We start from the raw sequence: 27,358 nt of genomic DNA, 5'->3' as shown, positions 1-27,358 counted from the left end.
TTATTGAAGACAGCTGGGCGTGGTGGCTCATGCCTGTAATCCCAGCACTTTGGGAGGCCGAGGTGGGCAGATCACCTGAGGTCGGGGGTTCAAGACCAGCCTGACCAACAAGGTGAAACCCTGTCTCTACTAAAATTACAAAATTAGCTGGGTGTTGTGGTACATGCCTGCAATCCCAGCTACTTGGGAGACTGAGGCATGAGAATCGCTGGAACTCGGGAGGCGGAGGTTGCAGTGAACTGAGATCGCGCCATTGCATTCCAGCCTGGGCAACAGGAGCGAAACTCTGTCTTAAAAAATAAAATAAAATAAAATAACTGAAGGCATACAGTTGTTTCCATGTCTACCTCTTATATTAGATTGTGAACTTGTCAAGGGAAGGACAGTGTTTTTTTCACCTTAGTATCTCCAGCATTTACGTGGCACATTAGTGGTGCCCAATCAGTTGGTGTGTGAATATTTTTATGAGATTATGATTCTTTTCCTTATAGAACCTTTATACTCATTTTTATTTTTAATGTAACCTTGACAAGACTTGCCTGTAAGACAAAGGGTCTTTCATATACTTTGTTTAGAATGGGGATGTCTTAATTTTTCCTCCCAAAGTTCTCATACATTTTGTCTTAGCAGATGTTCAAAACATAATTTTTCCAAGGTACAAATTACAAAAGGAGCATGCTGAAGCAACACTCTCATTAAGTGTTATATTGGCCCAGAGCAGCTGCACTCATTTGTTGAATGAAGTCTGTTGTGAGTACGGTTTTATATAGAAAGCATCCAGAGCCTCTTATGGCTTGAACAATAAACAGAAGCTCTCATCTCATTTTAGGAATCGGGAAGCATTTAGATAACTTTAAATACTATGACCTTACTGAAATCTGTGCTAATTTTCATTATGAAAGTGATAGGTGGACAGCAGATTACCTGACAAAATCCCTCACACCCATAAAATTCTTTTTATCCTGAGTATATTGTGTATTTCATAAAGCAAAATCACTATATCATAAGGAGATTATTGGAAAGTATTGTGTCGGTGGAATTATTTTTTCAAAATATCTGTTGAATATTTGTAAAATGACATTTGTAATTCATAGTGGGCTGAAGATCTTTAATGGAAAAATGAGGTCTCAATATTTATTGTCATAGGAAAGCGTCTTGGTGTTTTAAATTATTCTTAAAATACCTTTATTCAGGCTGGGCACAGTGGCTCATGCCTCTATTCCCAGCACTTTGGGAGGCTGAGGGGGGCGGATCACGAGGTCAGGAGATCGAGACCATCCTGTCTAACATGGTGAAACCCCGTTTCTGCTAAAAATACAAAAAATTAGCCAGGCGTGGTGGCAGGCGCCTCTAGTCCCAGCTACTAAGGAGGCTGAGGTAGGAGAATGGCTTGAACCCGGGAGACGGAGCTTGCAGTGGGCCGAGATCGTGCCACTGCACTCCAGCCTGGGCAACAGAGCGAGACTCCGTCTCAAAAAAAAAAAAAAAAAATCTTTATTCTTTGACTTCAATTAGAAAAAGTAAGACCTGCCCAAACAACAGCAATGGCAACAAAAACCCGAATGAAAACAACGACGATTTAAGGGAGAGAAGGAGTAGGTATGGGTAGATTTAGAGAGTCAGGGAACAGGTTTCATTTGCCCTTTCAAGTTTATATAAACTAAAGCAAACAATTAAATTTGAAGCCTGCTGACACTGTAATAGATTTCAAGTAAGCTAGTAGAATTTAATGGGGTGTATTAGATATCAGCTATAGTATTAGTAGCATTTTATCAATCAGTCAATAAAATAAGCACAGTTTTCTGTGCCTGCAACTTTGTGGAAGATGTTTTGTAGTGGTATGGTACTGCAAGATAAAAAAAGTAGAAAGAATTTTAGCCCTTGATCATTTTGTGGGGAGAAATTACTCTCATTTAGGGAAGTGATATGTTAGTAATAGGCAGTGAGTGGACAGATAACTGAATAGAACAGGTTGTAAGTTGGTGGTATTTGGGTCCTGAAGGTTGAGCAGGATTGTGATAGGACCTGGTTGAGGAAGAGTGGTCGTAGTAGCAGCAGCACGAGGATGGGCATGGCTTGGTCTTGATTGAATGTGTCTATAGGAGAGGAGAAACAAAGCCAGGTAAGCAGACTTTGCTTGCTGAATGAAAAGGGTGTCTCTGTTTTTCCTTTACTTCCCATCTGTCATTCTGTGACCCTGGTGGTTATAGTTTGGGGCAGCAAATTCTGGATCCTTACTTTATTACTATTTGGGTATTGATTTGGTAAGTTCATTTCTCTCCCTCTTTTCTTTCTTTGACAGAGTCTCACTCTGTTGCTCAGACTGGAGTGCAGTGGCACAATCTCTGTTCATTGTAGCTTCTGCCTCCCATGGTCAAGCGATCCTCCCACCTCAGCCTCCTGAGTAGCTGGGACCACAGGTGCACGCCATCACACCTGGGTAATTTTTTTGTGTGTTTTTTTGTAGAGACAGAGTTTTGCCATGTTGCCCTGGTTGGTCTTGAACTCCTGGGCTCACACAACCCGCCTGCCTCGGCTTCCCAAAGTGCTGGGATTACAAGCCTGAGCCACCGTGCCCAGCCAATAAGTTTCTTTTAAGGTGTATCTTTGCATGCCTTTTTCTCCTTTAAGCTTGTCTTACACAGCTGTGTGGATGTTTCTTCTTCCATGAAAGAGTAATCACTCAAGAAGAAAAATGACTCATGGGATTGTTGTGATTTCTAGTAAATAACACTCAGAAGTAAATTTGTGTGTGTGTGTATGTGTTTAAGAGACAGCATCTTGCTTTGTTCCCCAGGCTGGCACGCAGTGGTGCTATATTATAGCTCACTGCAGCCTCAACCTCCTGGGCTTAAGTGATCCTCCCACCTCAACCTCCTAAGCAGCTGGGACTACAGGTGCCTGCCGCCATGCCCAGCTATGTAAATTTTTTTTTTTTTTTTTTTTTTGTAGAGATGGAGTCTCGCTATGTTGCTCAGGCTGGTCTCAAACTTCTGGCCTGAAGCGATCCTCCTGCCTCCAGCTCCCAATATGTTGGGATTGTAAGTGTGAGCCACTAATCTTGGCCATAAGTAAATTTCTCTTAAACAGAATATCAATCTCAGAAGCAATTCAGTGTGTGTTAATATATGCCATGTGCCTTGTTTGTATATTTAAATCCATATGGGATATTTAGTCTACTTTTAATAAATTTCACTTAATGTTGACATTGTAACTGATTTGAAATATATAAGAAAATCATCCAGGAGTAAGTTTTAAAAAAATGCCTCCTAATCTTGAATTTTGCTAACTTAAAAAAAATCCCTTAGTAGAACATTTTTCCAGAATGGCAGTTAAACTTTTATTTTCTGACATTTTGGTTGCATTTAAATCCTAACATTCTAGAAAGTTGGAGGTAAATATTTGAATGGGAAAGAATATTAAATGAATATGTACATTAGTCTTATAAGGAAGGCATCCAAGAAATGGAAGATGCCTGTGAAGTATGGGAAAATAATTGGTGTGGGAAATTTTGTACCTTGATGCAGGAACTGTGGAACAGTTGCATTCACAAAACTGAGAACTGCAGACTATAATTAACTATCATTAATTTATTTGAATAGAAATATGTTCCATTTACTGTACAATCAGGAGCCAGGCTTGAATGAGTTTAAATAGATGAAATCTAAATTATACTGACAGTCCATTAAACAGTAGCAGAAAACCTGTAAAGAAAATGGATTCACTGTGATACTAGTTTATAATAAAATCATTTGCCAAATAAGAATTATAACGCAGGCGTTGTGAATAGTCCTGTGTATTTCCAGTGAGCCCTGTAAATTGGTTGAATCATTTATTGTAAAGCCCAGGCTCCTAGTGTGTTGTTTTCTGAAAAGGAGCAAGCAGTGTTGCTTGAAATCTGCTCTGCAGGATGTGACACCAGAATATCAGACGAGCAATTTGTTTGTTGTCAGCCATACAGGGAGAGAAGAATTTTCACCCAGCCTACCTGTCGCTGATGATGTTTTCCTATAAATACTGGGCACAGTGTTCTAGAAGTGTTTGGACTCTTTGCATTGATTTCTTGAATGTATATTATTTCAGCCATATGTCAGTTCTCATCATTAAGTTAAGGATCTGTCAGCATTTCCGTCAGTAATCATCCTCTACTTAATAGGGATTTCATAGTAGTTTTTTGGGGGGAGGGGATGAGTCGTTAAATTGAAGATAGAGTTGTTACCTGCATTTTTAAGCTTTAGGAAATTAGGTACCCTGAAGTATCAAGGGTACAGAAAGAGTGAACGAAGCCTGGAAGTTCTCTTCCTTTGTGTCTGTGGGGCCACAAACACTACTTCAATAGGTAGATAGATGGCTGTCACTGAATTTTAAAATAGATTTCCCCCCTTAGATTTCTTTTATTCTCTTATGGCACATAAGCTATATATAAACAAAGTTTTAAACTAGTATAGAGATGCAGTCACTTAACTGGAACTTGGATGTTACATTGGCTAGACTCACTTTCATGATAGGAACTCAACCAACACAGGTGACAAGGGTGCTATTTAAGGAATGTTTTCAGAATAAAATAAGGAGATGAGAGTGCTTACAGTGTTCTTTGCTTGGGTAATATGTGTCCAACCATGACTAATATTTAGCATATCAGTATAATAAGATTTTTGCTGCTGGCAGGATAATTTTGCTTTTTCTTGTTCCACAGAGTTCGCAAGTTTGTGTAGCATATGATTGATTTGGGAAGGTGGGGGTCATGCTGCAGCAGTTACTCCAAAACATCCACATCACTGTTTTTTTTTAAGGAACAAGGTTTCATGTGGTCACCCAGGCTGGAGTGTAGTGGTGGTACAATCATAGCTCACTGTAACCTCAAACTCCAGGGCACAGGCAGTTCTCTGCCTCAGCCTCCCAAAGTGCTGGAATTACAGGCATGTGCTACCATGCCTGGCCCAGCATTATTTTTTAAAGTTGGGAAGATAATTATTTCAGATCAGTTTTTAAGTTTTCAATACATTGGCAGATTTCCTGACTTCTAGAAAAGGAGAAAAGAGAAAGGTAGGAATTTTCAACAAAATCTCTTTTAGTTTATTATGACCTGTTCCCCTCAACTTGTTTTTTCTCTGTCCTTGTTAGCAGTGAGGATAAAGACGGGTGAATGTTTGCTAGAAGTATTTAGTGTTCTGTGTTCCAACAAAAGCCCAGGTAGGCTTTGTAGCACTACTTGGGAGTCTATAGACATTTCAAAACATGGAATTTAATTAGTGTGATGTTTAAAAAAGAAGGAAACAAAGATACATGTTATCTGAGATCTTTTTCCACCAAGTTTAGAATCTTTAAGATGATGTAGCTGATTTTGATAACAGATGATAAACAGAGTAAGGGTAAGGACTGGGAAGGTTTCATTTACGGAGGTGCACTTTTCCCAGTTTTTGTTTCCTTTTCCATGTATGTATGTGTGTATGGATGAATGAGTGACAGCGTCTCACTCTGTCACCTAGGTTGGAGTATAGTGGCTGGATCATAGCTCACTGCAGCTTTGAACTCCAGGGTTCCAGTGATGCTCTCACCTGAGCTTCCCAAGCAGCAGTCCTTTTCCCTTTCAAATTCTCCAGTGTTACAGTCCATATGAGTACCCCTCACAGCAAAGATTCTGACAGAAAACTAAAGTAGGTTACCTGGCAATCGAGTTATTTCCTAAAGAAGTATTAGAAGACAGCATTCGTTTTGTTCATATTGGTAGAGCATAGCGGCTTTCTTGCTAGGATCTCTCTTTTATTTAACCATGTCTTTGTTCAGTTTGTTTGTTGCTCATACAATTTTTGAGTGTTTACTATGAAGAACAGTGCATTGTTTATAGAGTTGAGGAATGGTGATGGGTTTGGCTGTTTTATGGTTTGGGAGACTAGAAATGGGAGGGTTTGTTGGAGGACATGCAATATGCAGAGACTCTGGGTTGGAATTTGGGTACTAGGATTTCAGTGTTGTTTCCAGCATGCACACACACATAACATATACACTCTGTGTGTGTCTTGGAAAATGGGGGACATCTGTTTTAACTATAGAGAGGTACTGGTGAATTTTTTATTCTGCCTTGTTAGACCAACATACTGTACCTCATTGACTGTTACCCAAGCATTGAGGGTGGAGGAGTCATGTAGAGGAGAAATAGAAAGCAGAAGAGCGGCACAGTCCTGAGAGTCAACTTCCCATGTTCGCCGCTGTGCCACCCAGCTTGGTCTCCGAGAAATCTCTTTGTGAGAAAGTCTTTGTTCATGTGTGCTTTTTACAACAGGGTTTTCTGTTGGAAATTATATCATAGTGGCACTGCCATGCTTTGCAAAGGGATGAGAAGGTATTTCAAAGATTAATAGGCGGAAACACATTGATAGGAAAATTCTTTATGAGGTGGAGCAGTGGCGGCACGTTGCCTATGTATGTTGTGACCACAGCTTTAATGCTGGCGTGTATGGCACTGCTTGCTAAATTAGTGGGTGAGGTAAGTGTCCACTCTGCTCTGTAGGAGGCTGTCAGGAAAGATGCTGACAGGTTCTTTGTGTTTCATAATGACAAACTGCCTAATGCTTCAGACGGTGATTTTTACCCTTGAGAGGACTGTGCTTTTGCTATATTTACATAAACCTGCTGATTTGCTGAGAGTTGAAAAAGCAGAGGACCTTCTTTGCCTTGAGAATCTGCCTTCACGTTTTGGCTGACTTGCTTCTCCAGCTTAGCAAATACTCTGTTGTTTACAGATGGCACAATAGATCTTTGGACATGAAGCTACGCTGAGGTTGTGAGAAACAGCCAGAAATACCTCTGTTCAGTATCGTTGCCCAAATTACAGATTTTGTTGCTCTCTGTTAACAAGGATTTGAGGTCACTTAATCCTGTGATCCATTCCCAGACAGAGTTTGGATGTTAGAGAGTAAGTCTCAACCTAGACCCATGGTTTCATTTCTAGACATCCCTAGTAAAGACACATTAGTTATCATGTGTTGTTTGGAATAATTGATATTGATGGTAATAGCCTCACTCATTTTTCTGGCCCATTACAGGCATGCTGATTTGAAGATTTAAAAAATATATATACTTGCCCTGCAGAAACCCTTTGCTCAATTCTGGTAAATACGTGTTTTTATATGGGTAATTCTGAAAATGTGCATTATGCATTTAATGGATCGCATCAGCTTTGCGCGATCTTTCAGAACTGCTAGCTTTCTAATAAAAAAAAGAAGTATCTGCAGTACTTGGGGGCCATGAGAGATTTTCAGGTTGAGAATCATCGATCCTACTGACTAAAACCAATTTTATAACCAGCTTCAGACAACCCATGCACTCTGGTAAATTGCATGAAAATCTTGCCAAATCATTTTGGCTTTAAAATATTACTGGGCATATATTCCAACTGAGATTTTAACATTGCTCTTGACTACGTTCTTATCTTTCCCTTTTCAAATAAAGCACTATATTTTTGTGCTAACTACAAACATTTATATAAATTATTTTCTTAAATAGCTGCTTGATTAATAAGCCAAAGGGAAATACTTTTTATATGACAATTTGGCTTTAATTGAACCTTGTTTTGAATATTTTTAAGAGTAATATAAAATAGAATTTTTTTCTGTGAGACTTGAATTCTAAATTATGTTTATTTTTTGTTGGGTCATCCTAATATTTGTCAGAGGGTTGTAAAGAAAAGTTTGACTCTACAATAATTCATCATGCTTTGATTTTAAAAATGAATTAGACAAATCAGGTCAAAGCAATGTGTTTTTTTTCCCATTCCTATGGCAAGTTTTACATAGTGTGAAATATTTTTAGTTCTTATTACCCCAATCTTAGCCATTCTGTGTTTTACCACTATGTATGTAAAGTTTGTTTTTTTTTAATAGCCACCTTCCAGTGGCTTACAAAACTGTAAGTTTTGTCACTTAATTTTGCAGTGAGCTTCTCTGACTTTTTCATGTATTCGTTTCTAAGTACTAATAGAGATCCCTTGATGCACTCACCCATTTTACAGATTATTAGCCTTGTGTATTGGACTGTCTGTTATGAATTCATAGCTGTGGATTAGTTTGAGTTGCCATAATCGCTTTTTAAACAAAAAGAGGTGGCTTTTAATCTAATAAAAAGTAATAGTGGTAATTCCGTATGTCCGGTTGAGGATCTCTCTCACACTTACCCCTCATGGCAGAATTTCTCAGGTTAGGTGTGTGAGGCAGCTCCAGTACAACTGCTGAGATGTGTTTAGGCAAACAGATGTGCTTGGCTGCCCTTGACATACCAGCATGTTCCTTTCCTTCCTTGTCTAACAGAGCTACATCTTAGTGTATTTACAGGCAGTCCTTTTCCTGAATGTAACTTTGCAGTGGGAAATGAAAGAACATAGGTTCTCTTTCCTTTTTCTGGAAAGTTTTTTATATATAAGTTAGCTTTATGTCTCAGAGTAAGACGGTGTGTCATGATCCTATGGATTATTTAAAGTATATATAAATAAAGCTTTTCTTTGTGTAAAAAGAATAACATTATACATAGTCTTTGCTTTCTAAGCATCTCCCGTTTATTTCAGGTTGTTTTTTTTTTTTTTTTTAAAAAGACAGTTCCACTCTCACCCAGGCTGGAGTGCAGTGGCGTGATCTCAGCTCACTGCAGTCTCTACCTCCTGGGTTCAAGCGATCTGAGTAGCTGGGATGACAGGTGCATACCACCACACCCAGCTAATTTTTGTATTTTTAGTGGAGTTGGGGTTTCACCAGGTTGGCCAGGCTGGTCTTGAACTCCTGACCCCAGGTGATCCACCTGCATTGGCCTTATTTTTTATTTTTTATATTTTTTAACCCCCACACTAATGGCAGACATTAGTCGTTGGTGAGTACAGGAAAGGTAGAATTGAGTACATTCCTCTAAGTCTACAAGATTGATAGTAAATTGTTAGTGGACAGTGCAGACCACCTGACTGCCAAATAACTTGATAAGGAAAGTAAATTGTTAATGTTATGTAAAAGAAGGGAGGTATTGCCATTTAGTTACAGAGGAGCCATGAGAAGTTACTCCATATGGAACTGATAACTAATTCTAAGGTTGGTATGATCAGGGACTGGTAGAAGGAAAGAAGAAGGAGTTTTGCCGACTGGGAGCAGAGCTGGGATTTCTTGTAGTGAATGCAGCCTAGGGGAAGATGGGGTGTGGAGTGAGACCAGACCATTGAAGTATTTTTTGTCACTTGAGCCTCAAGAAGGTAGAAGCAGTTAATTAGAAAGGGACCTATTAGTTCTGAAGCCAGTGAGTCGTAGCTGTACGAGTTAAAGAATGAGGAAAGAAGTATGAAAAGTGGCTCAACAGTCAAAAGACAGGTTCATTTTGGAGAAGAAACCTGACAGGGGCTTCTCGCTGATTTTGGTCAGGAGCACTCTCTATTACAGACGAAGAGTATTACTTAAGGGTTTAGGGCAAGAGAGCTTATCACAGGCTTGGAATGTTTCTTGGTGGAGGAGAAGTTTATTGTGGGGTTGGAATGTTTCAGGGCTGACATCTCTCTAGCCAGAGGGGAAGTTATCTCTGGGCTGGCAGGTCTGTGGTCAGAGAGGGGTTTATCTTAGGGTTGGAATGTTTCTGGTTGGAGATATCAGTTGTGGTTTATGGTCATGATGTCATTAGCCATTAGGCTGATGCCCTTTGGGTTGGATTTAGGCAGTTTTTGATCAAGGGGAACTTTAAAGTGGCGGTGCTTGTCCAAGATGGTGATGCTCCTGCTCTGTCAGTAGCTAGGCTGTGATGTGTTAATGTCATGAAATATAGTATATAGGAAGCAACAGAAAGGAGAGGGCATGTTGAGTTGAGTAAGATGGGTAAATAATTGATGACCAGAGATTTGAAATGCTGGCAGTGGGTATAACAGGGACTGAAACACAGGAAACTAAGAACTTTGGGTTGTTCCAAAATTGCGTAATTTGGAGATACAGTTTTTATCTAGGGAATTGAGTTTCTTCTGTTTTTACTTGAATACCAAGGTAGGAGTATGAAAGAATGATCTACTGTGGTGGGAAGAATTCTCTTGCTTGTCCCTTAAGATGATTAGCATGTTAAGTTGATGTTGCCTGAATGCTGAAGCAGAGTTATTTAGCATCTGGGACCTTGGAACAAGATATAGGGAAAGCTTAGTCAACAGTTCATTCCTGAGCTACTGTTTTACATGGATTCAGGGATTAAATCTCTGTTGAGTCCGTCATTGAGTAGAGAATCAGTTGGGGAATTCTGAATGCCTAAATAGTTGTCATTGAGATTTCTTTTTCTGGAGTGCCTTTTGGGTAGGTACAAAGATCCTGATGTTCTGCAGAAAGGTTTTTGGAATGTCTCATTTGTGAGGACTTCTTGATCATCTTAGTGGGTCTGCTGGGGCTTGTGATGACTCCCTGTTGCTACTTCTGTGCTTTTTCTTGGCTCTCAACGCATACGACAAACGAGGCAGTAGAGGAAGTTGCCTGTGTTGTCAAGCATCTGAATTATTCTGAGACACACCCATTCTGAAGGGTCAAGAGGAAGTATAAAATGAGTGGCATTATGGGATGGGCATGGTGGTTTTTGCATGTAATTGCAGCACTTTAGGAGGCCGAGGCAGGGAGATAGCTTGAGCCCAAGAGTTTGAGACTAGCCTGGGCAACATAGTGAGGCCCTGTCTATGCAAAATGAGTGAATGAATGAGGCATTATGGTCACTCTTCCTAGATTTGATTGACTGTGACTTTACTTTTCAGTAAATAATACATAGACTTTCCTGTCCTAAGCTTTATGATGATCTCAGGTTGTGATATGGGGGTAGGAGGAGGTTACCTGTCTCTATAGCCACTGCTTTCCTTAAAATCATTGCTTTTTATTTAAGTGTCTTAACATGGCATTTTAAAAAGCAACCTTGGCCAAGCATGGTGGCTCATGCCTGTAATCCTGACACTTTGGGTGGCTGAGGTGGGAGGATTGCTTGAGCCCAGGAGTTGGAGACCAGCCAAAAAAAAAGAAAAAAAGCAATGCTTTACACTCCAGTCATTGAGAGCATCAAAAATTATTTTCCAACCACTGTCATGTCGAATGTAATTTAAGAAAGCACTCTTCTTCCCTGAAGAAAATGCAGCTTGATTTACTTTATTCCATCTCTGATTAGTGGCATTGGTTTTGTTTACAATTAGAAAATAAAATGTGTTTAGGGTACAATGTAATGGCAAATTGTCTCTAAGAGATTAGTTTTCTTTCTCTTTTTGGTTAGTTGAAAAGGTCATCGTAGTAGCATGTTCAAACTAGTCATTTTTGCATGTTTCACTTATTTCCTCACAAAATATTTATTACAAATATAGTAGCACGTGGCAAAGCCATTTCTCTTTTTTGAAGACATGTGAGCATCTATATGAATAAGATACTCAAGATTTCATCTTGATGTGTGATCTTGAGTGAGCAGTTTCTTTTATCTAAATGTCTTCATCTGAATATGGATAATCCTTTGGAATCCTCCCCTCCTTCTTCAGGGACTCTGAAGAAAATAATTTAGGCTTCATCAGGTTCTTTAAATTATTAGAAAAACAATCAGGAAGAACCAAAGGCCTGTTTTCCTTTAGCATAAAGATATTTGCAATTTAATATCATCTTTTGGAAAAAAAATTACAATAAAAGATATGTGCCTTGTCATTTATTTATTTATGCAGTGGCTTTATGGGCCCTGTCTTTGTTCCCTTAAAGATAAATGCCATTGTTTTAAAATTTCTTTTTCTTTTAAAGACTGTGTGTATATCGAGAGTCGGAGGCCAAACACACCGTATTTCATCTGTAGCATTCAAGACTTCAAACTGGTAAGCGTTTTTAATGTGCTGTTCACTCTGCTCTGTATTCTCTCTTTTTCCAGTTCCATTGGCTATCTCTTCTTATTGTTAGTCCATCGCTGTTGACGAGATTACCAGTTCACCTTTTGAGTGCTGACTGCCTTGTGGCGGTAGCACTGAAATGAGGGTTACTAGTTCCATCTTTTCAGCTTTGTAACACTTACTCTCATAATGCTAATATTGTAAACAGTATTTCTGAAGTTTTTATCCCTTTAGTAACTTTTGACAATTTCAGATAAATTCACTTGAATTTCTGAAGTAGCTTGTTTCTTCTCAGCCATTGTTAAGGGCCTGAAGTAAAGTAAATTCAGTAAATTGATGAATAGGGAAAATAATATAAATGGGTCAGAGAATAGTTTCCAATGGAAACCTGTCACATCCTTCAATATTTCGGCTGGTGTGGAGTGTGTTGAAATTGTTGTGGGGGTTTCCCGGGGTAGAGGTTGAAAGAAGTCTGGCTTGGGCACGATAAAGCTGTTATACTTTCTTTCCAGTTTCAGTGCCTGTGTTGCAGAAGTGAGGACGTAGCTACTGTACTTTCTCATTAAAAATTCTTCCTGAATATATAAGTGTTGATGTTCGTCATTATGAAATCACTTTTTTAGACCAGTGGTTCCCACACTTTAGGCTTTGGATCCCTGGATATCTGCAGAGATTTGGCAGAGGTCTGCAAATAAACATGCTAAGCTTTATATGAATAAATTGATCTCACATGTCTGGACAACAATTTTTCAGCCTGTTTTCAGTATGCTTTTATGATTTTTAAAAATTTCACTTATTTAAAAGCAGTACACAGTTAAGAACCACTATTTGTTGTTGTTTGAGACAGAGTCTTGCTTTGTCGCCCAGGCTGGAGTGCAGTGGTGCAGTCTTGGCTCACCGCAGCCTCTGCCTCCTGGGAACAAGCAATTCTCCTGCCTCAGCCTCCCGAATAGCTGGGATTACAGGTGTGTGCCAGTGCAGCCAGCTAATTTTGTTTGTATTTTTAGCAGAGACAGGATTTTGCCATGTTGGCCAGGCTGGTCTCCAACTTCTGACCTCAAGTGATTTGCCTGCTTTGGCCTCCCAGAGTGCTGGGATTACAAGTGAGAGCTACCACGCCTGTCAGGAACCAGTGTGTGTTTGTTATTTCCCTCAAACAATTGGCATTTGAAATACTACCGAAGTAGTATCATTTGGGAATCTTTTGAAACATTCTGATCTTACAAGGGATCCTAGTACTTGGAAGATTGTGAACCACTGTCTCTACTCTTAGGCGTAGAGAATTCCTAATTCCTTAGCTTTGTAGAGATGTGTATTGCGATCTGTGAATGCTCTTATTTCCAGCATCCTTTGTAATTTGACAATATTTGTGTTCTGACATATGTTGTCTGTGATATTTCAGTCTAAAAAATGTAGTTTGAAAAGATCTTTTTCTGCATCTCCTTTGTTTTTTTTTTTTTAATCATTTTTAATGGCCCAAGTACCAAATTAGTATATTCAGTAAACAAACAAAAACGCATGTTATTTATTTTTCTTTGTTAAAAAGTTATTGCTTAAGTTGTTGCATGCTTACTGTTTTAAGACAAAGTCAGATGTGCCATTTACTTCTAAGATGGATCTGTTCTTGATAGGTGGCTTTTAACTTTCCTGGTTGCATTGCAAGGTGGCCTTCCAGTTTAATCTTGTAAATCAGATGCTTTCTATCCAGTTTTTATGTCAATATGAATTTTTAGAAACCATTTTTAGAGGTCTTTGCTACTTATATCTTTCCTTCCAGAGTGTGTGTGTTTTTTTTTTAAACAGATACAGCACTGACACCTGAAATACGGGTGCAGCCTTACTCCTGAAGCGTTTTGATTTGGTAGTGGCTGCTGCTACTGCCCTTTTCCTGCCCACTGTCTTTGTGTGTGATTTTTACTAAACCAAACATCAGTGCACCATGAAAAATACATAGCTGTGAAATAAAATTGTAAATATTTTTATTTTACCTATTAGATCTTGAGCCCCCTTTGTACAGTTTTTTGCACGTTAGCAGGTGTCTTCCTGTTTGAACAGCATCTCTTATGAAATGCTGATTACAATGTGATAGTCGCTGTCCTGGGCAGAGATTCCTGCTGAGTTACAGTAATTGCTCAGGGTATTAACAGCAATAAAAGCTGAAGCTTCTGTTGTCAGTATTGGTCTAATACAACACATTAAAGCTGTCTACAAAAACAATATGGGAAGTAGGGTGCAGTATGTTTAGATACCTTTTTCTAAATCACACACTGCTGTTTCTCATGTTTTTGTTTGAGGTTCTGTATTCAGCACATCTTCATAGTTGTTGTGTAAGAATAACAGATGATGAAATATTTGCTCTGGGAATAAATATAGTTATTTCCACTTTCTTATTTTCTTGCTTCTCTGTACTTATTAAAAGATAATCAAATGGATGAAAATGATCAAGATTTTTTCTCCTTCAGTTTACTGAAGCTATAAGGGAAAAAGATGAGCAGAAGGAAATAAGCTTTGTTTCTCTGCAAGATTGTAAAAAGAAGAAGAAATTGAATTTGATTTTGCTCACAGCAGATAACATGACTAGTGGAGCAATGAAAGAAACAAAAACCGATAGCTTTGAAATGTTGAGTAATTACGTATTTTATCTTTTTAACAGTCATAAAATAAAAAGTTGGTTTGGGGTTGTAACTGAGAAGTGTATTTCATCGTTTATACTATAAATGAGAATCCCTTTGCCATGGTGAAATTTTGTGTATAAAGTACGTTTGGGCACTGTAAAAATAACTGGGTGAATGCCCTTTATGATATACATTGGTAGGTAAGATTACGATGGTAAAGACAACAAAAGCTAATGAGGTGAGGCATGGGGAGGAGGAGACATCTACCGCCAGTCACCGAGACTAGAATAATGGCAGTTTATTGAATCGAGGGCCTTGGGTCACATTTCATGAAATAGCTCTATATGAGGTAAGGAGAAGGGTCTTTGTATTTTATGTGGGGACTTGGATTGTCTTCTCAACTCTGCTGCTGCATTCCCTTAGAATCGGAGTCTGTGGTATAGAACACAGCTGCCTCTATGTCCTGATCCCTGTCTGTTGTCCTGCCAAACTATTAAACAGCCTCCCCTTTCACTCTCAAAAATGTCTGAATGTGGATGATAGGTTGTGTGGTTATCTTGCCTGTGGGGATAGGATCCATGGCTTCTGCTTTATTAATATTCAACCATCAAAACACATAGGGACACCACCGTCCTACCCTGGTAGGTGTATTTCGAGCCCACACTTCCACAGGGTAGGTGGAGGCTATGATAGTATCAAGTAATTAAGTTCCTAACTGTGCTGAGGTTTTAAAGGTAGTGAATTAGGTATTCTATTAGGAAGCTTTCATTCTCTTAGGAAGTATTCATTTGATTGGGCTTATTTACAAATGGAGAGGTCTGATTTTGTTTGAATGCGCTGACCCAAAGTATTTATGGAACAAGTAGTCAAAAGCAGGAGGTCAGGCAAGCAGAAGAGGCAGGGTAGAATTACGGACAGCGCGTACTTAGAAGCAGGAGAAAGAAGTATTGTTGATTAAAAAGGTTGCTTTGCATTGTAGATTTCTGAACTAAATAGTAAAATAGCTGGCGAAGTCTTTACTTAGCTTTTTGAAGGACTAGTAATATGGAATGATAATCTGTAATCCTTGTGGCCTGGCATGTAAAGATTAATTGAGCCAAATTTCATTTTTAGAATTTAGAGTTGAGAAACTGAGAGACTCAGGCAGTTAGTAGAGGGGAAAGGTAAATGGATAATTCAAGAATTACCCTTAATGTATCTGTAAAAATTAAAAATAAAAAAAGAATTACCTTAATGACGAGCAGGGTTAGGGCTGGCATAGGCAAGCTCACATGCTAGGGTAGGAAACTGGGAAAAGCGGAGGACAGAGAAGCTGTGGGGAGAGCAGCAGACTGCCAAGGGGAGTGCGTGCACAGCCATCTCTTCCTTGACTCTTCTGGGTCCCACTGCACTGATGTTCTTCCCATGGGATTCTTAGATTGTCCTGTTCGCTCTGAGTAAAGAGCTCTCACCTGGGCTAGCTTGAGTGTATCTTCATGAATTGCAAGGGAAAGAGCCTAGGTTAACATCTCCAACCCTTCTGCTGCCCTCTCATAGCTTTTATAGGTCACCATGTGACTTAGTTACTTTGAGGTTTTGTTCTGAAAGAGTCAGTATCATTGAGGAGCTTTATATCACAGAGTGCAAATAGGAATGTTTTGGCTATAATCAGGGCTTTCCACAGTCATTTACTGAATACCTGCTTTGTGTTCTTTATTGAACTCAGCACCTAAAGGGGGACTAAAGAAGTATAAAATATTGTTAATTCCCTCAGTGATCTTAGATTCTAAGTGGACAGACAACTTGTGGCATTATTGGATGTCAATCTTCTTTGGAGAACATTCCAAATAGGATTGACAAGAAGGGCATTCATTTTTAGTTCTAAAAGAAATGATTTCTTTGTGTGTTTACTACAAACAATAAAATCATATTTTTATATAAACCCAGGCATTAAGAAGTATAAGACAAATAATTTGCCATCTGGAAATAATCATGGAGTCTGAGAATGCTAACAAGGTCATTGAGAGAGTAATTTTCATTCAGTATAACACTGAAGAGTTCCTTGTATAGTAGTTCCCTGTAGCAGTTCCTACCTTTTCTTTATTCACGAATAAGCAAACAAACTGACTCCTGTAATATTCTCCATGGAAATTCAGTGTGGATTCTTGCATTGCCATCATTCATACAATAGAGGAAAACATGCTTTTGGTTTCCTAAAGTTACATAGGTGTTTCAGCTGTTACTTATACCAAATGAGTTTCTAGGTAGTATATGTAGCTATTACAAGTACTGTTTTGGGTTAATAACATTGATTCCTTTTGGTTCCTTAACTGTTCTATTAAAACTTAAATTGTCCTTAAAGTTAAGCCAGATACAGAGATTCCTTAGAGTTGGGGGTGATAGTTGGGAATGTTAAAGTGTTTCCAGGTTATGGTTAGCTGGGCTTGACATATTGTTACGGCTCCACATAGATGAGAATGCCGCTGTATCATTTGTGTCCCTAACAGCCTACCTTCTAAGTACTAGTTCTGAATGTGGAATAGCTAAGGATGCATACTACTAGTTACCTTGAAGAATGCACATTTCCATTATTGCTGTGAATGTGGGGGCCAAGTTATTTATCATTTAATACCATATCCCTCTCGTTTCATTGTCAGATGTGAGCAGCTGGAGGAAAAACACTTGGAATTTCTCTCTGATCCCTGGTCTGTACTCACAAGTTGTTTGCTACTCATCACCCTTTATTCATGCCTTCCATGACAGTATAGCAGAAGGGCTGCAGAGAAATTAACTTCATCTTAGGATCCACTTGCCATTGAGATTGCCCTCCCTCCACCAAATTTATTTTCTTCAAAATGCGTTAAAAGTAACAAGAAGCTATTTCTCCTCCTTTGTAACAAAAACTTACTGAGGATGAGTAATTATGTCTTCTTTTCTTATTAGAACCATAGATGATGCTGGGAGGTATCAGATAGCAATTTCATTACACACACTCTTTGTGCACACATTCAAGTGTACACATAGTGACTTAATTATCAGACTTATGCATTATCTACCGCAGTTCTTTAATCCCAGCTTGGCTGTTACCACTTAGCACAGAAGATGTAGTGTATGGACATTCACGGAATGGGCATTCGTTTAATAGGAGGTAAATCTTGTATTAGAGCCCTTTTTTGGTGGGGGGTGGGCAGGAAGTCCACATAATTCGAACATGGCTAATTCAGAATTTAGGGTCTGTTATTCTGGGATTGAGATGAGGGATGATAGATTGCCCAGGTTCAGAGTTCAGACTTCGACATGAGGTTGTCTGAGTTCACATACTCCTTCCATCACTTGCCATCTTTCATGACCTTGGGAAATACACTTAACCCTCTTAACTTTCTTTATTTACCTGTGAAGTTGGGATATAAAGTACCTACCGGGCCGGGCGCGGTGGCTCACGCCTGTAATCCCAACACTTTGGGAGGCCGAGGCGGGTGGCTCACGAGGTCAGGAGATCGAGACCATCCTGGCTAACACAGTGAAACCCCGTCTCCACTAAAATTACAAAAAATTAGCCAGGCGTGTTGGCAGGTGCCTGTAGTCCCACCTACTCGGGAGGCTGAGGCAGGAGAATTGCTTGAACCTGGGAGGCGGAGGTTGCAGTGAGCCGAGATCGCACCACTGCACTCCAGCCTGGGTGACAGAGCAAGACTCTGTCTCAAAAATAAAAAAATAAAAAATAAATAAAAAAAAATAAAAAAAAATAAAGTACCTACCTTGTCAAGCAGATTGTTTTTAAATTAAAAGGTCAAACTTACAAAGTGTCCAGTGCCCCCATAGAATGACACTGATTGTGATGTTGGTGTTTAGTTGGTACCTTAGGTTTATGCTTTTTATTCACTGATGTATATATTGTGTACATATATAGCACATTGGCTGGCGGTAATGTCCCCAGTAAGTATTTACTGAATGCTGAATGAAGTAACATTTAAGTGGAATAAATTCACTGGATAAGTATTTTTTAAAAACTTTAGTAATAGTTATTTGATAACAGTGCACACATCAACAACAAATTAACATTCTCTTAAACCAAAGAAGTCTACTCACTTACCTTTTGTTAGCCTGCAGGGTGTAATGTATAGAAATAATAAAACTCTATTTCTTTTAAAATACTTGAAGAAAATTCAGTTTCTTGTTTTCTTTAGGAATTTGAATGAATGTAGCCTAAGTCATAACATTTTTAAAGCATTGTTATATTGTTTTGAGTTTTCCATATGACTGACTTTCAGTAAAGATAAATGAGGGCCTAGTATACATGTGAACCTCCCAGAAAAGGCCAACTGTTATGAAAAATGCCTTATGTTATGATGATTTGTTTCTGTGTGGCACATCAGTTGTTTCTGGTTTTGTTTTTGACAGTCCTTCAAGGTAGGCCTGCAAAATTGAGTATTTCTATAGCTCCTTCTTCTCTCTACTTTCTTGGCTTGTGCCGTATAAAAAGGTCAGTATCACCCAGTTATGCATTTGTGACTTGTTGGGTAGTGTTGGACAATGAAGTAAAAACTTTCCATTAAAGTTCATTATCAAGTATTTTCAGCTATTATATCCAAGGACCAAGTGGCCTTTTCACATATAAATTTGTAATTTCTAATTTTGTTTAATTCTTAAGAGGCAAGAGGTAGGATGGAATTCTTTTTTTTGGAGACAGAGTTTCACTCTTGTCACCCAGGTTGGAGTGCAGTGGTGCAATCTCAGTTCATTGCAACCTCCGCCTCCAGGTTCAAGCTATTCTCCTGCCTTAGCCTCCCAAGTAGCTGGAATTACAGGCACCTGCCACCACCCCCTGCTGTGTTTTTGTATTCTTAGTAGAGACGGGGTTTCACTAGGTTGGCCAGGCTGGTCTTGAACTCCTGACCTCATGATCTGCTCGCCTCGGCCTCCCAAAGTGTTGGGATTACAGGCGTGAGCCACCGCACTAGGCAAGATGGAATTCTGTAGCCCTGAGTTTGGTGCAGTTGGTCAGAGGAGGTTGTATATCTATACTGCCCCTCCTGCCATAATTATGGAGTAATGATGTTGAAAGTTTTTTGAACCACCACATCCTTTTTGCATGATATTGATGTCAACCTCTAAATGGACAGAGTGGTATTAACGTAAGTGGAAATCAAAATGACGCCTTGGGAATAAATAATCTCAGCATTTTATTGGCCCCATTTTCTGAGCTTCCCAGCAATTTGTCTTCACTCATGGCTGCCAGTCAGGATAGGGTACTTGGGATTTTAAGTTTTAGTGTTTAGCTACTACTGTGAGATTGGGTAATTCATTTTCTTCTAATTTACTTGGATCGAGGAACTCTAAGAAACTATTGAAAAAGTTTTGTTTAATTATATGTGTTTCCATAAAATATATTTCTGAAAATGTTATTTACTAAAATTGTTATCTATATGTGAAATTTTTTTCAATGCAGAAAACTCTAGGTATTCTAATTTTAAAGGAGCTTAAGAAAGGTTGAGACAATCTGATACTTGCAGCAATCTACTGTGCAAGAATATTGGTAAAGTCTTGTTCAAACTTAATTCTTTTCAATTGGAAATTTGTAATTCGTATGTATGTATGTATGGATGCCTGTATTAAGAACCAACTCAATAGTCCAAGAAAAACCTATTAGAAGTACTAAAAAAACTAGGGAAACAGATGCTGTCAACGTTTTCTCATTTCGTATGTAAGAACAATGACTTGTTTTGGAAAAAAAAAATGCCTTTTTAAAATGCGTAAAATGTTTTAATAATTACTTGAACTATTTGCATGCTTAAAATAATGCAGAAGTGTTTGGAAATGCTTTACCAGGTGTTTTTGATTTAAAACCCTTAATTTGAATGTAAGGATTTGAGTGGTTTGGGCAGTCGTATTCCTAGTGGAAGAGATTAACCAGAAGTCCATTTTTATTTTGATGCTTCTGGCAAAAATTATTGAATATGCTGTACATTCAGGTGCACAGTTGAATCTTTAATTTGGAGTTTGCAGTGTTGGGGATGGCGGGGAGAAGGTGTGTGGTGAGAAGGTTATGACTACGGACACTCTGTCAGCTACACTATCACTGAGGCCGTGAGATCAGAGCCTGACTGCACAGACATTTTAGTGTAGATCTCAGGATGTACTCTAGATGGTAATCTTTAGGAAAAAAAAAGAAAATGATCATGATAAAACATTCTGAACATTAGCTTGTTTTCCTGGTATTTGTTTTGTGTGTGTGTATGTGTGTGTGTGTGTGGAGGGAGCTTAAGAGACTTACAAAAATAAATAGTTAATGAAATATATTAAAATCTTTGTTTACAGAAAGTTGTTACTCTTTGTTTTTCAAAGGGAATTATATGTAACAGGACACCCTAATAATGATTTAATATTAAAAGGTTGTTCACCTGTAATTTTTAGACAAACGTAAGACAGGTTCTTACATAAGTATTGGGATTTTATGGATTTTTTTAGTTCATTCCAAACCACATGAAGTTGGTTTAAAAAATGTTATGTACTCTCTAAAATATTTGAAAAGGAACGTATTCAAACTGTTATCTGAGGTGTACTGCGCTAGCTTTCAGAAGTTGTTCTGTATTTTTTTTTTCCCTGGTTTTTAAATGTTTTCAAAGTTAATTTTAAAAAGGACACGTGATACATACTAAACTAGTTTTGCCTATAAAAATAAGTAATGTCTTTCTGGAACTTTATGCTCTGTACCTGTTTATTATACTCACCTTGTGGGCGTTTGGAGAAAATTATAACTCATGCGATTATTGTCTTTTTCCCTCTGTTTTGGGGCCTTTGTCTGTTTACTTTGCCTTCAGCTTTACACAGTTAAATTTGAACTTTGAGAAAATGGCAGGGCCTTTCGTTGGCCACGCAAATGCCCTATTTCCTTATTAAGTACATGTCTTATGCCTCTAGCTTCTGTCATTAGAAACTCTTCTGAAAGCTCAGTTTGTCCACTTGTGATTCATTTTACGGTTGTGTTTATCTGACGCCATTGCATTTCTGTTTTTATTATAAGCATAGCATGTTGCTGTTAACTGTGCTTTGGCACTATCTCACATCTTAACTTGGTTATTTTGAGGGGCACACACCATACTGCTTTATGATAGGACCTGGATTAAAGTGTAGAGCCAGAAGGGTCATATGTTTGTTCACACTGAAATAAGGTAACAGCTTTGATTAAGGCAAAAAGGTTAACTTTAGTGGTAGAACAAATTATCTGAGGTTTCAGAGGTCATCTGCTAAAGAGTTTTTGCAGATACCGACTTGTGTGCTGCGTGCCCCTAATAACCAGGGCATGATGGAGCATTGGGCACGTTAACTTAAAACTGTTTTCTTTTTTAGGTCCACAACTCCCAGGCCTGTTGCAGATCTCCAACTCCTGCTTTGTGTGACCCCCCAGCATGCTCTCTGCCGGTGGCATCACAGCCACCACAGCATCTTTCTGAAGCCGGGAGAGGGCCTGTAGGGGTAAGGAGAATCCCGTTTTTAAAAGCTATCAGTATTTTATATCCCATAGGGTATAAAATAGGAATATTACCTCCCTCCCCAGAGCCCCTTTTAAAATGTGCTGTATTATATGTGTTTTTAAAGGAGTAACAAGTACATGCACAGAGGAAGCAAAATACGGGACTTGCCTTACCCCTCTAGGACAGTTCCAGAAGTTAGCGGGGTTTGGTGGAAGGGTATTTTGGCACCAGCAGAGAGCATGCTGGGCTGCTGCAAGGAGCAGGAGCTGGCAATCAGCAGCGAGTATGGATGTTGGCAACTGAAATGGGGAAAAAAGGGGGTAAGTGTGAGTTCAAGTGTGGAATGTGCGTTTCCCCAGGCTCATTGGGACTCATGGCCCACCAATCTAAACTATTTTGGGTGTTGTCTTCTTGGGTGACGTTTTGTAGAGTATTGCTCAGACATAGCGAGGCTTTTCTCCAGTGCTAAATATAGAATAAGCACGTTAAGAGGCTTGGGTCGGGCTGTAGCTATACTTCTTACAGCTATCCCTTGGTTATTCCTCTGTTACTAGTGGTGGTCCCGAGGGATGTGTAAGAGGCAGCATGATGAAGTATCTTTAGTGCTTTATCCCTTAAAGCACAGGAACCCGTGTGGGTGATCACAGGGGTTATTATCGTGTAGTGCACCCCCTTTTTAGGAAAGTTCACACTTGTCTTCCTTTTCCTTCCTTTAATGGTAGGACTTAATGGAGAATTTAATGGTAATGTTTTCTGAAAGTCGAGTATTTATTATTCTGAATGACTACTGGGTTAATAGGAAAGAAGTGTAGTTTTAGTTAAGCATTGAAGTCAGTGTAAAGAAGTGACTGTGGCACCCCAGTTCATACTGAATTAGCAAATGATACAAGAGGATAGCAAGGTCTCTCACACTTAGACACACACAATGCAAGATACTGTCAATATATGGTGAATTGTTCAGTTGCAGTGTAGAATATTAGTATCTTGGGGCAAAGAGAAGAAAGTGCTCCAGATGGGCTGTGGCTCTTGGGAAAGTTCTGTGAAGGTGGGTAGGTTTTGAGGAGCTGGGTATATTTTTCACACATCAATAAGAAGTGGATAGGCTGAGTGTAGCAGCCTTCCAGGTGTACATGGCAGCCTGTCCTTATAAGCAACGCAGGCAGTGAGGCTGACGAGTCTGGGAGTTGTGAGAAGATGACCCGCAGGACGTCACTGAAGAGCACAGGTTAGTAGATTTTGGGAGGCAGATGTGGAGATATAAAATGGGGCTAGATTATAGAGTATCTTCAGGGTTAGCAAAGTTAAGATTTTATGTCATAGGCAGTAGAGAGCTTGTGTAAGCTTTTTTATTCTAGGCAAGCCAACTTGCAGACCACTGCTTAAGAAGATTGACTGCAGCAGTTTGCAGTGTGGAACGGGGAAAGATGGTGAAAGTTCCAAGTAGGAGGCTAGGGCTGCCATTCATGGGTAAGAAAAATGAAGAGGACCAAGACAGTAGAGATGATATATTGATAATTGTAACCAAATCAGGAGTAATTGTTGCAACAGCATAACATGTTTACATATTTGCTGATATAATTACTCAAGGGTCATACCAAAAAAGGGGATAGGGGTTTCACATTGTGGAAACCTTGGAATTCTTGAAATAATAGCCATTTACGGTAGAAGAGAGAACCCAGTGTAGTGTAGATAAAAGTCTAATTTTAATTCCCAGAGAAAGACTGACGTCTTAAGGGACAAATTAGTAGATTCCCAGTGTGACTACCTACTTTTAAAGCTTCAGCCTTTACCAGTTACCAATATGTCTTATTTACTGATATGTCTTATTTCCACATATATCTAAAAAGCAGGTTTTATCTTTCAGGCTGATATTTTCTTAACCAATGTGGATGCTATTATTAATACTTTTATTTAGTGTAATACTCAACAGGATTTGCTGAATGGATTTTAAGTCTTCCCCAAAATAACATTAATTTTTTTGTAAACTTTTTATATTAGAATTAATGATGACTAGTATTTAATTTTTAGCAATAAAAATATTTGTGTCTACTGATGATTTAAATAAGTTCATGACTGGTGGAGCACTTGGGTACATTACATGTAGGTGTGAGAGATTCTGTAGTGAGAGGACAAATCATCTTTTAGTCAAGATGATGGTACATAAAACTAACTGTATTGATTGTTCTTTAATGATGCTTTGTGCTGCCAAAGTCATTTGAGCTGGATCTGAATCAGAGCCAGTTGGCAAAGCTTCCCCATATGTGGAGCTCTCATAAATCCTGCAGGCACACAGACCTAATACAGTGTAATGAGAGAGCTGCTGGGAGAAGAAATTGATTACAGGGTTGCAGACAATATCATTAACATTTCTTGCCGTGATACACCAGATGTCTTCCCTAATAGACTATTTTTGTTAATTTAGTTTTTATAGGATAGCATTGATTGCATCATAATTTAACTTTCTTTGCATATTCAGGTATATGTGATCTGTGTTTCTACACTAATGATGGAATAAACTCATCAGATTTAATTTTGTAAGTTTTAACTTATCTGTTCATTTTTCTATCTGCTAGAGAGACAACATTTTTACTTGTACTGATAATCTGTTAGCTTGGATGTTTTCTAGTAAAAAGTACTGTGTTCAGTGGTGGGGAGGGAGTAGTGAGGGAGGTAAGAAGGCAAAGATAACATTACCCAGAACCTCCCTCAACTGGTCAGAAATGATTCTACCCACCAGCGGATTTACATAGAAACCACATGGCACCATGACAGAGGCTCTAGCCAAGGCAGGAAAGTTGCAACCTTTCAAGGGGACTTACATGCACATTTATCTTCATTGTCACGGTTGTGGCTCTGCAGGACAGGACTCCTGTTGGCTGCACCCATCCTGTTCCTCACTAGAAGATCAAGGACTAGTGAGGATATTAGTTAGTTAGCATTTTAATTCTTTTAGCCATATCTTTTTGTGTGTTTGACCTCTGTTGGGTGGTTAACACACATAATTAGGATAGTATTGTGGGGGTGGTTTGAACTGTTTTATTTGAGTAGTGTTTTGTTTTGTTTTGTTTTTGTTTTTGTTTTGAGACAGAGTGTCACTCCGTCACGCAGGCTGGGGTGCAATGGCATGATCTTGGCTCACTGCAACCTCCACCTCTTGGGTTTAAGCGATTCTCCTGCTTCAGCCTCCTGAGTAGCTGGGATTACAGGTGTGGGCTACCACACCCGGCTAGTTTTTGTGTTTTTAGTAGAGACAGTGTTTTGCCTTGTTGGCCAGGCTGGTCTTGAACTCGTGACCTCAAGTAATCCTCTCATCTTGGCCTCCCAAAGTGTTGGGATTACAGGTGTGAGCCACTGTCCCTGGCTCTGTATGTTTTGTTGTTGTTGTTTTTTGAGACAGAGTCTTGCTCTGTCACCCAGGCTGGAGTGCAGTGGCACGATCTCGGCTCACTGCAACCTCTGCCTCCCAGGTTCAAGCAATTCTCCTGCCTCAGCCTCCTGAGTAGCTGGAACTATAGGTGCATTCCACCACACCAGGCTAATTTTTTTTTTTTTTGTATTTTTAATAGAGATGGGGTTTCACCATGTTAGCCAGTATGCTCTTGACCTCCTGACCTTGTGATCCACCCACCTCGGCCTCCCAAAGTGTTGGGATTACAAGTGTGAGCTACCATGCCTGGAGTGTGTGTGTGTTTTTTTTAATCATTGTTTTTGTTGTGCATTTTCCTTTAGGGAACGTTTTTTCTTTTGACGTGTTTCTTGGTAACATAGGATATGTTAATTAACCTTTCTAACTCTTAGTTTTCTCACTTGTTGTATGGGTATAATACTACTATCTATGACAAAGGGTTGCAAAAATTAAATAAAATAATTCATTAAATTTCTTAGCACCGTACTTAGCATATAGCAAGCATACATTAAGCATTATCTATTATCCTATAAGACTTGAATTTTACAAATTCTGGTCTGTTCTCTTTTCTTTTCTTTTTTTCTTTTTCTTTTTCTTTTCTTCTTTGACGGACTCTCGCTCTGTTGCCCAGGCTGGAGTGCAATGGCGCGGTCTTAGCTCATTGTGCCTCCGCCTCCCGGGTTCAAGTGATTCTCCTGCCTTTGCCTCCAGAGTAGCTGGGATTACAGGTGTCTGCCACCATGCCTGGCTAATTTTTGTATTTTTAGTAGAGACAGAGTTTCACCATGTTGGCCAGGCTGGTCTCGAACTGCTGACCTTGTGATCTGCCCGCCTCGGCCTCCCAAAGTGCTGGGATTACAGGCGTGAGCCACTGCGCCCGGCCCAAATTCTCGTCATTCTTAATCTGAAATCCATAAAGTCTTTGAGTTTTAGAGGGTCTGAACATCCTGAAATTGCTAGCAAAGTCTCCTATATATGTGCATTTTTCTGGAAAGAGGATCTATACTTTTTGACTATGGATGCCTATCAGTAGATTGCTTAGGTGTTGAAAATAATTTAAAAGTTAAGATTAAAAACAGTGAAGGTTCTGCTGTTTGTCATTTAAAACCTCAAATCAGCCCAGGCATGATGGCTCACGTCTGTAATCCCCGCACTTTGGGAGGCTGGGGCAGGTGGGTCACTTGAGCTCAGGAGTTCAAGACCAGCCTGGGCAACATGATGAAATCACATCTCTACAAAAAAATTAAAAATTATCTGGGTGTGGTGGCATATGTCTGCAGTCCCAGCTACTCAGGAGGCTGAGGTGGGAGGCTTGATTGAACTCAATTGTTCAGAACTCAGTCAAACCAGTGTTAAAAGAGTTATTTTTACTTAAGTAAGGCATTTATCATTAGTAAGTATCACTTCTAACATTAGTGCTTTTCATGCTTGATACTGTAGTACCATTTAAGAATTAAAAATGAAAATTTATTATAAAGTGCTTTTTTAGAAATGCTGATTGTATTATATTTGTTACCTACTTGTTGCTTAGAAAGAACTCCAATCTGGTTACTTTTTTAGTGGTGCAGAAGTTTCTTGAGGTTATATTACTTTTTCATTATTTACTGTGGCTTCTCTGCTTTGGCATACTTCCCCATTAAGTGTGCCAAAAATAACCATTGATAAAGATCACGAGAGATTGCTTTTTATATTTGATTTTAGTGAAAGATACTAAGACGGCTGGATTTTCAGAAGAACTGCTAATACAAATGTTGGGATTAATCCAGCTACCCTAAATGAAAGATGATTACTAGTTGTCGACTTATAATGTAACAAATTAAGAAAATTCTGAAAGCACCCAACTGACCTATAATGACAAGGCTGACTGCTACCAGCATCAGAGAACCCGGCTGGGCCCGCTTTCCTTTCACCCGGAGCAGTGTTGTGTCTGCTTCCCCATCAAAGCTAATTGTCAGTTAATTTATTCTTTTTTTTTGAGACAGGGTCTTGCTCTGTTGCCCAGCCTGGAAAGCAGTGGTGTGGTCTCAGCTCACTGCAGCCTCCACCT

The 27,358-nt window shown here is 39.1% G+C and overlaps 1 protein-coding gene across 2 annotated transcripts in view; it reads left to right on the top strand.

Moving 5' to 3' along the window:
• The window catches only part of RERE (arginine-glutamic acid dipeptide (RE) repeats), a 542,692-nt gene that overhangs the window by 220,781 nt on the left and 294,553 nt on the right, over positions 1–27,358 (top strand). For both annotated transcript variants that reach the window (XM_011981501.1, XM_011981508.1), the window contains 2 exons: positions 11,754–11,824; positions 21,781–21,906. In XM_011981501.1, the coding sequence (XP_011836891.1) occupies positions 11,754–11,824; positions 21,781–21,906 (197 nt within the window). The remainder of the gene's footprint in view (positions 1–11,753; positions 11,825–21,780; positions 21,907–27,358) is intronic.

This window comes from Mandrillus leucophaeus, unplaced genomic scaffold (assembly GCF_000951045.1).
Source record: "Mandrillus leucophaeus isolate KB7577 unplaced genomic scaffold, Mleu.le_1.0 Scaffold105, whole genome shotgun sequence".
NCBI classification, from domain to species: Eukaryota; Metazoa; Chordata; class Mammalia; order Primates; family Cercopithecidae; genus Mandrillus; species Mandrillus leucophaeus.
This window is presented reverse-complemented; position numbering and strand designations above follow the sequence as displayed.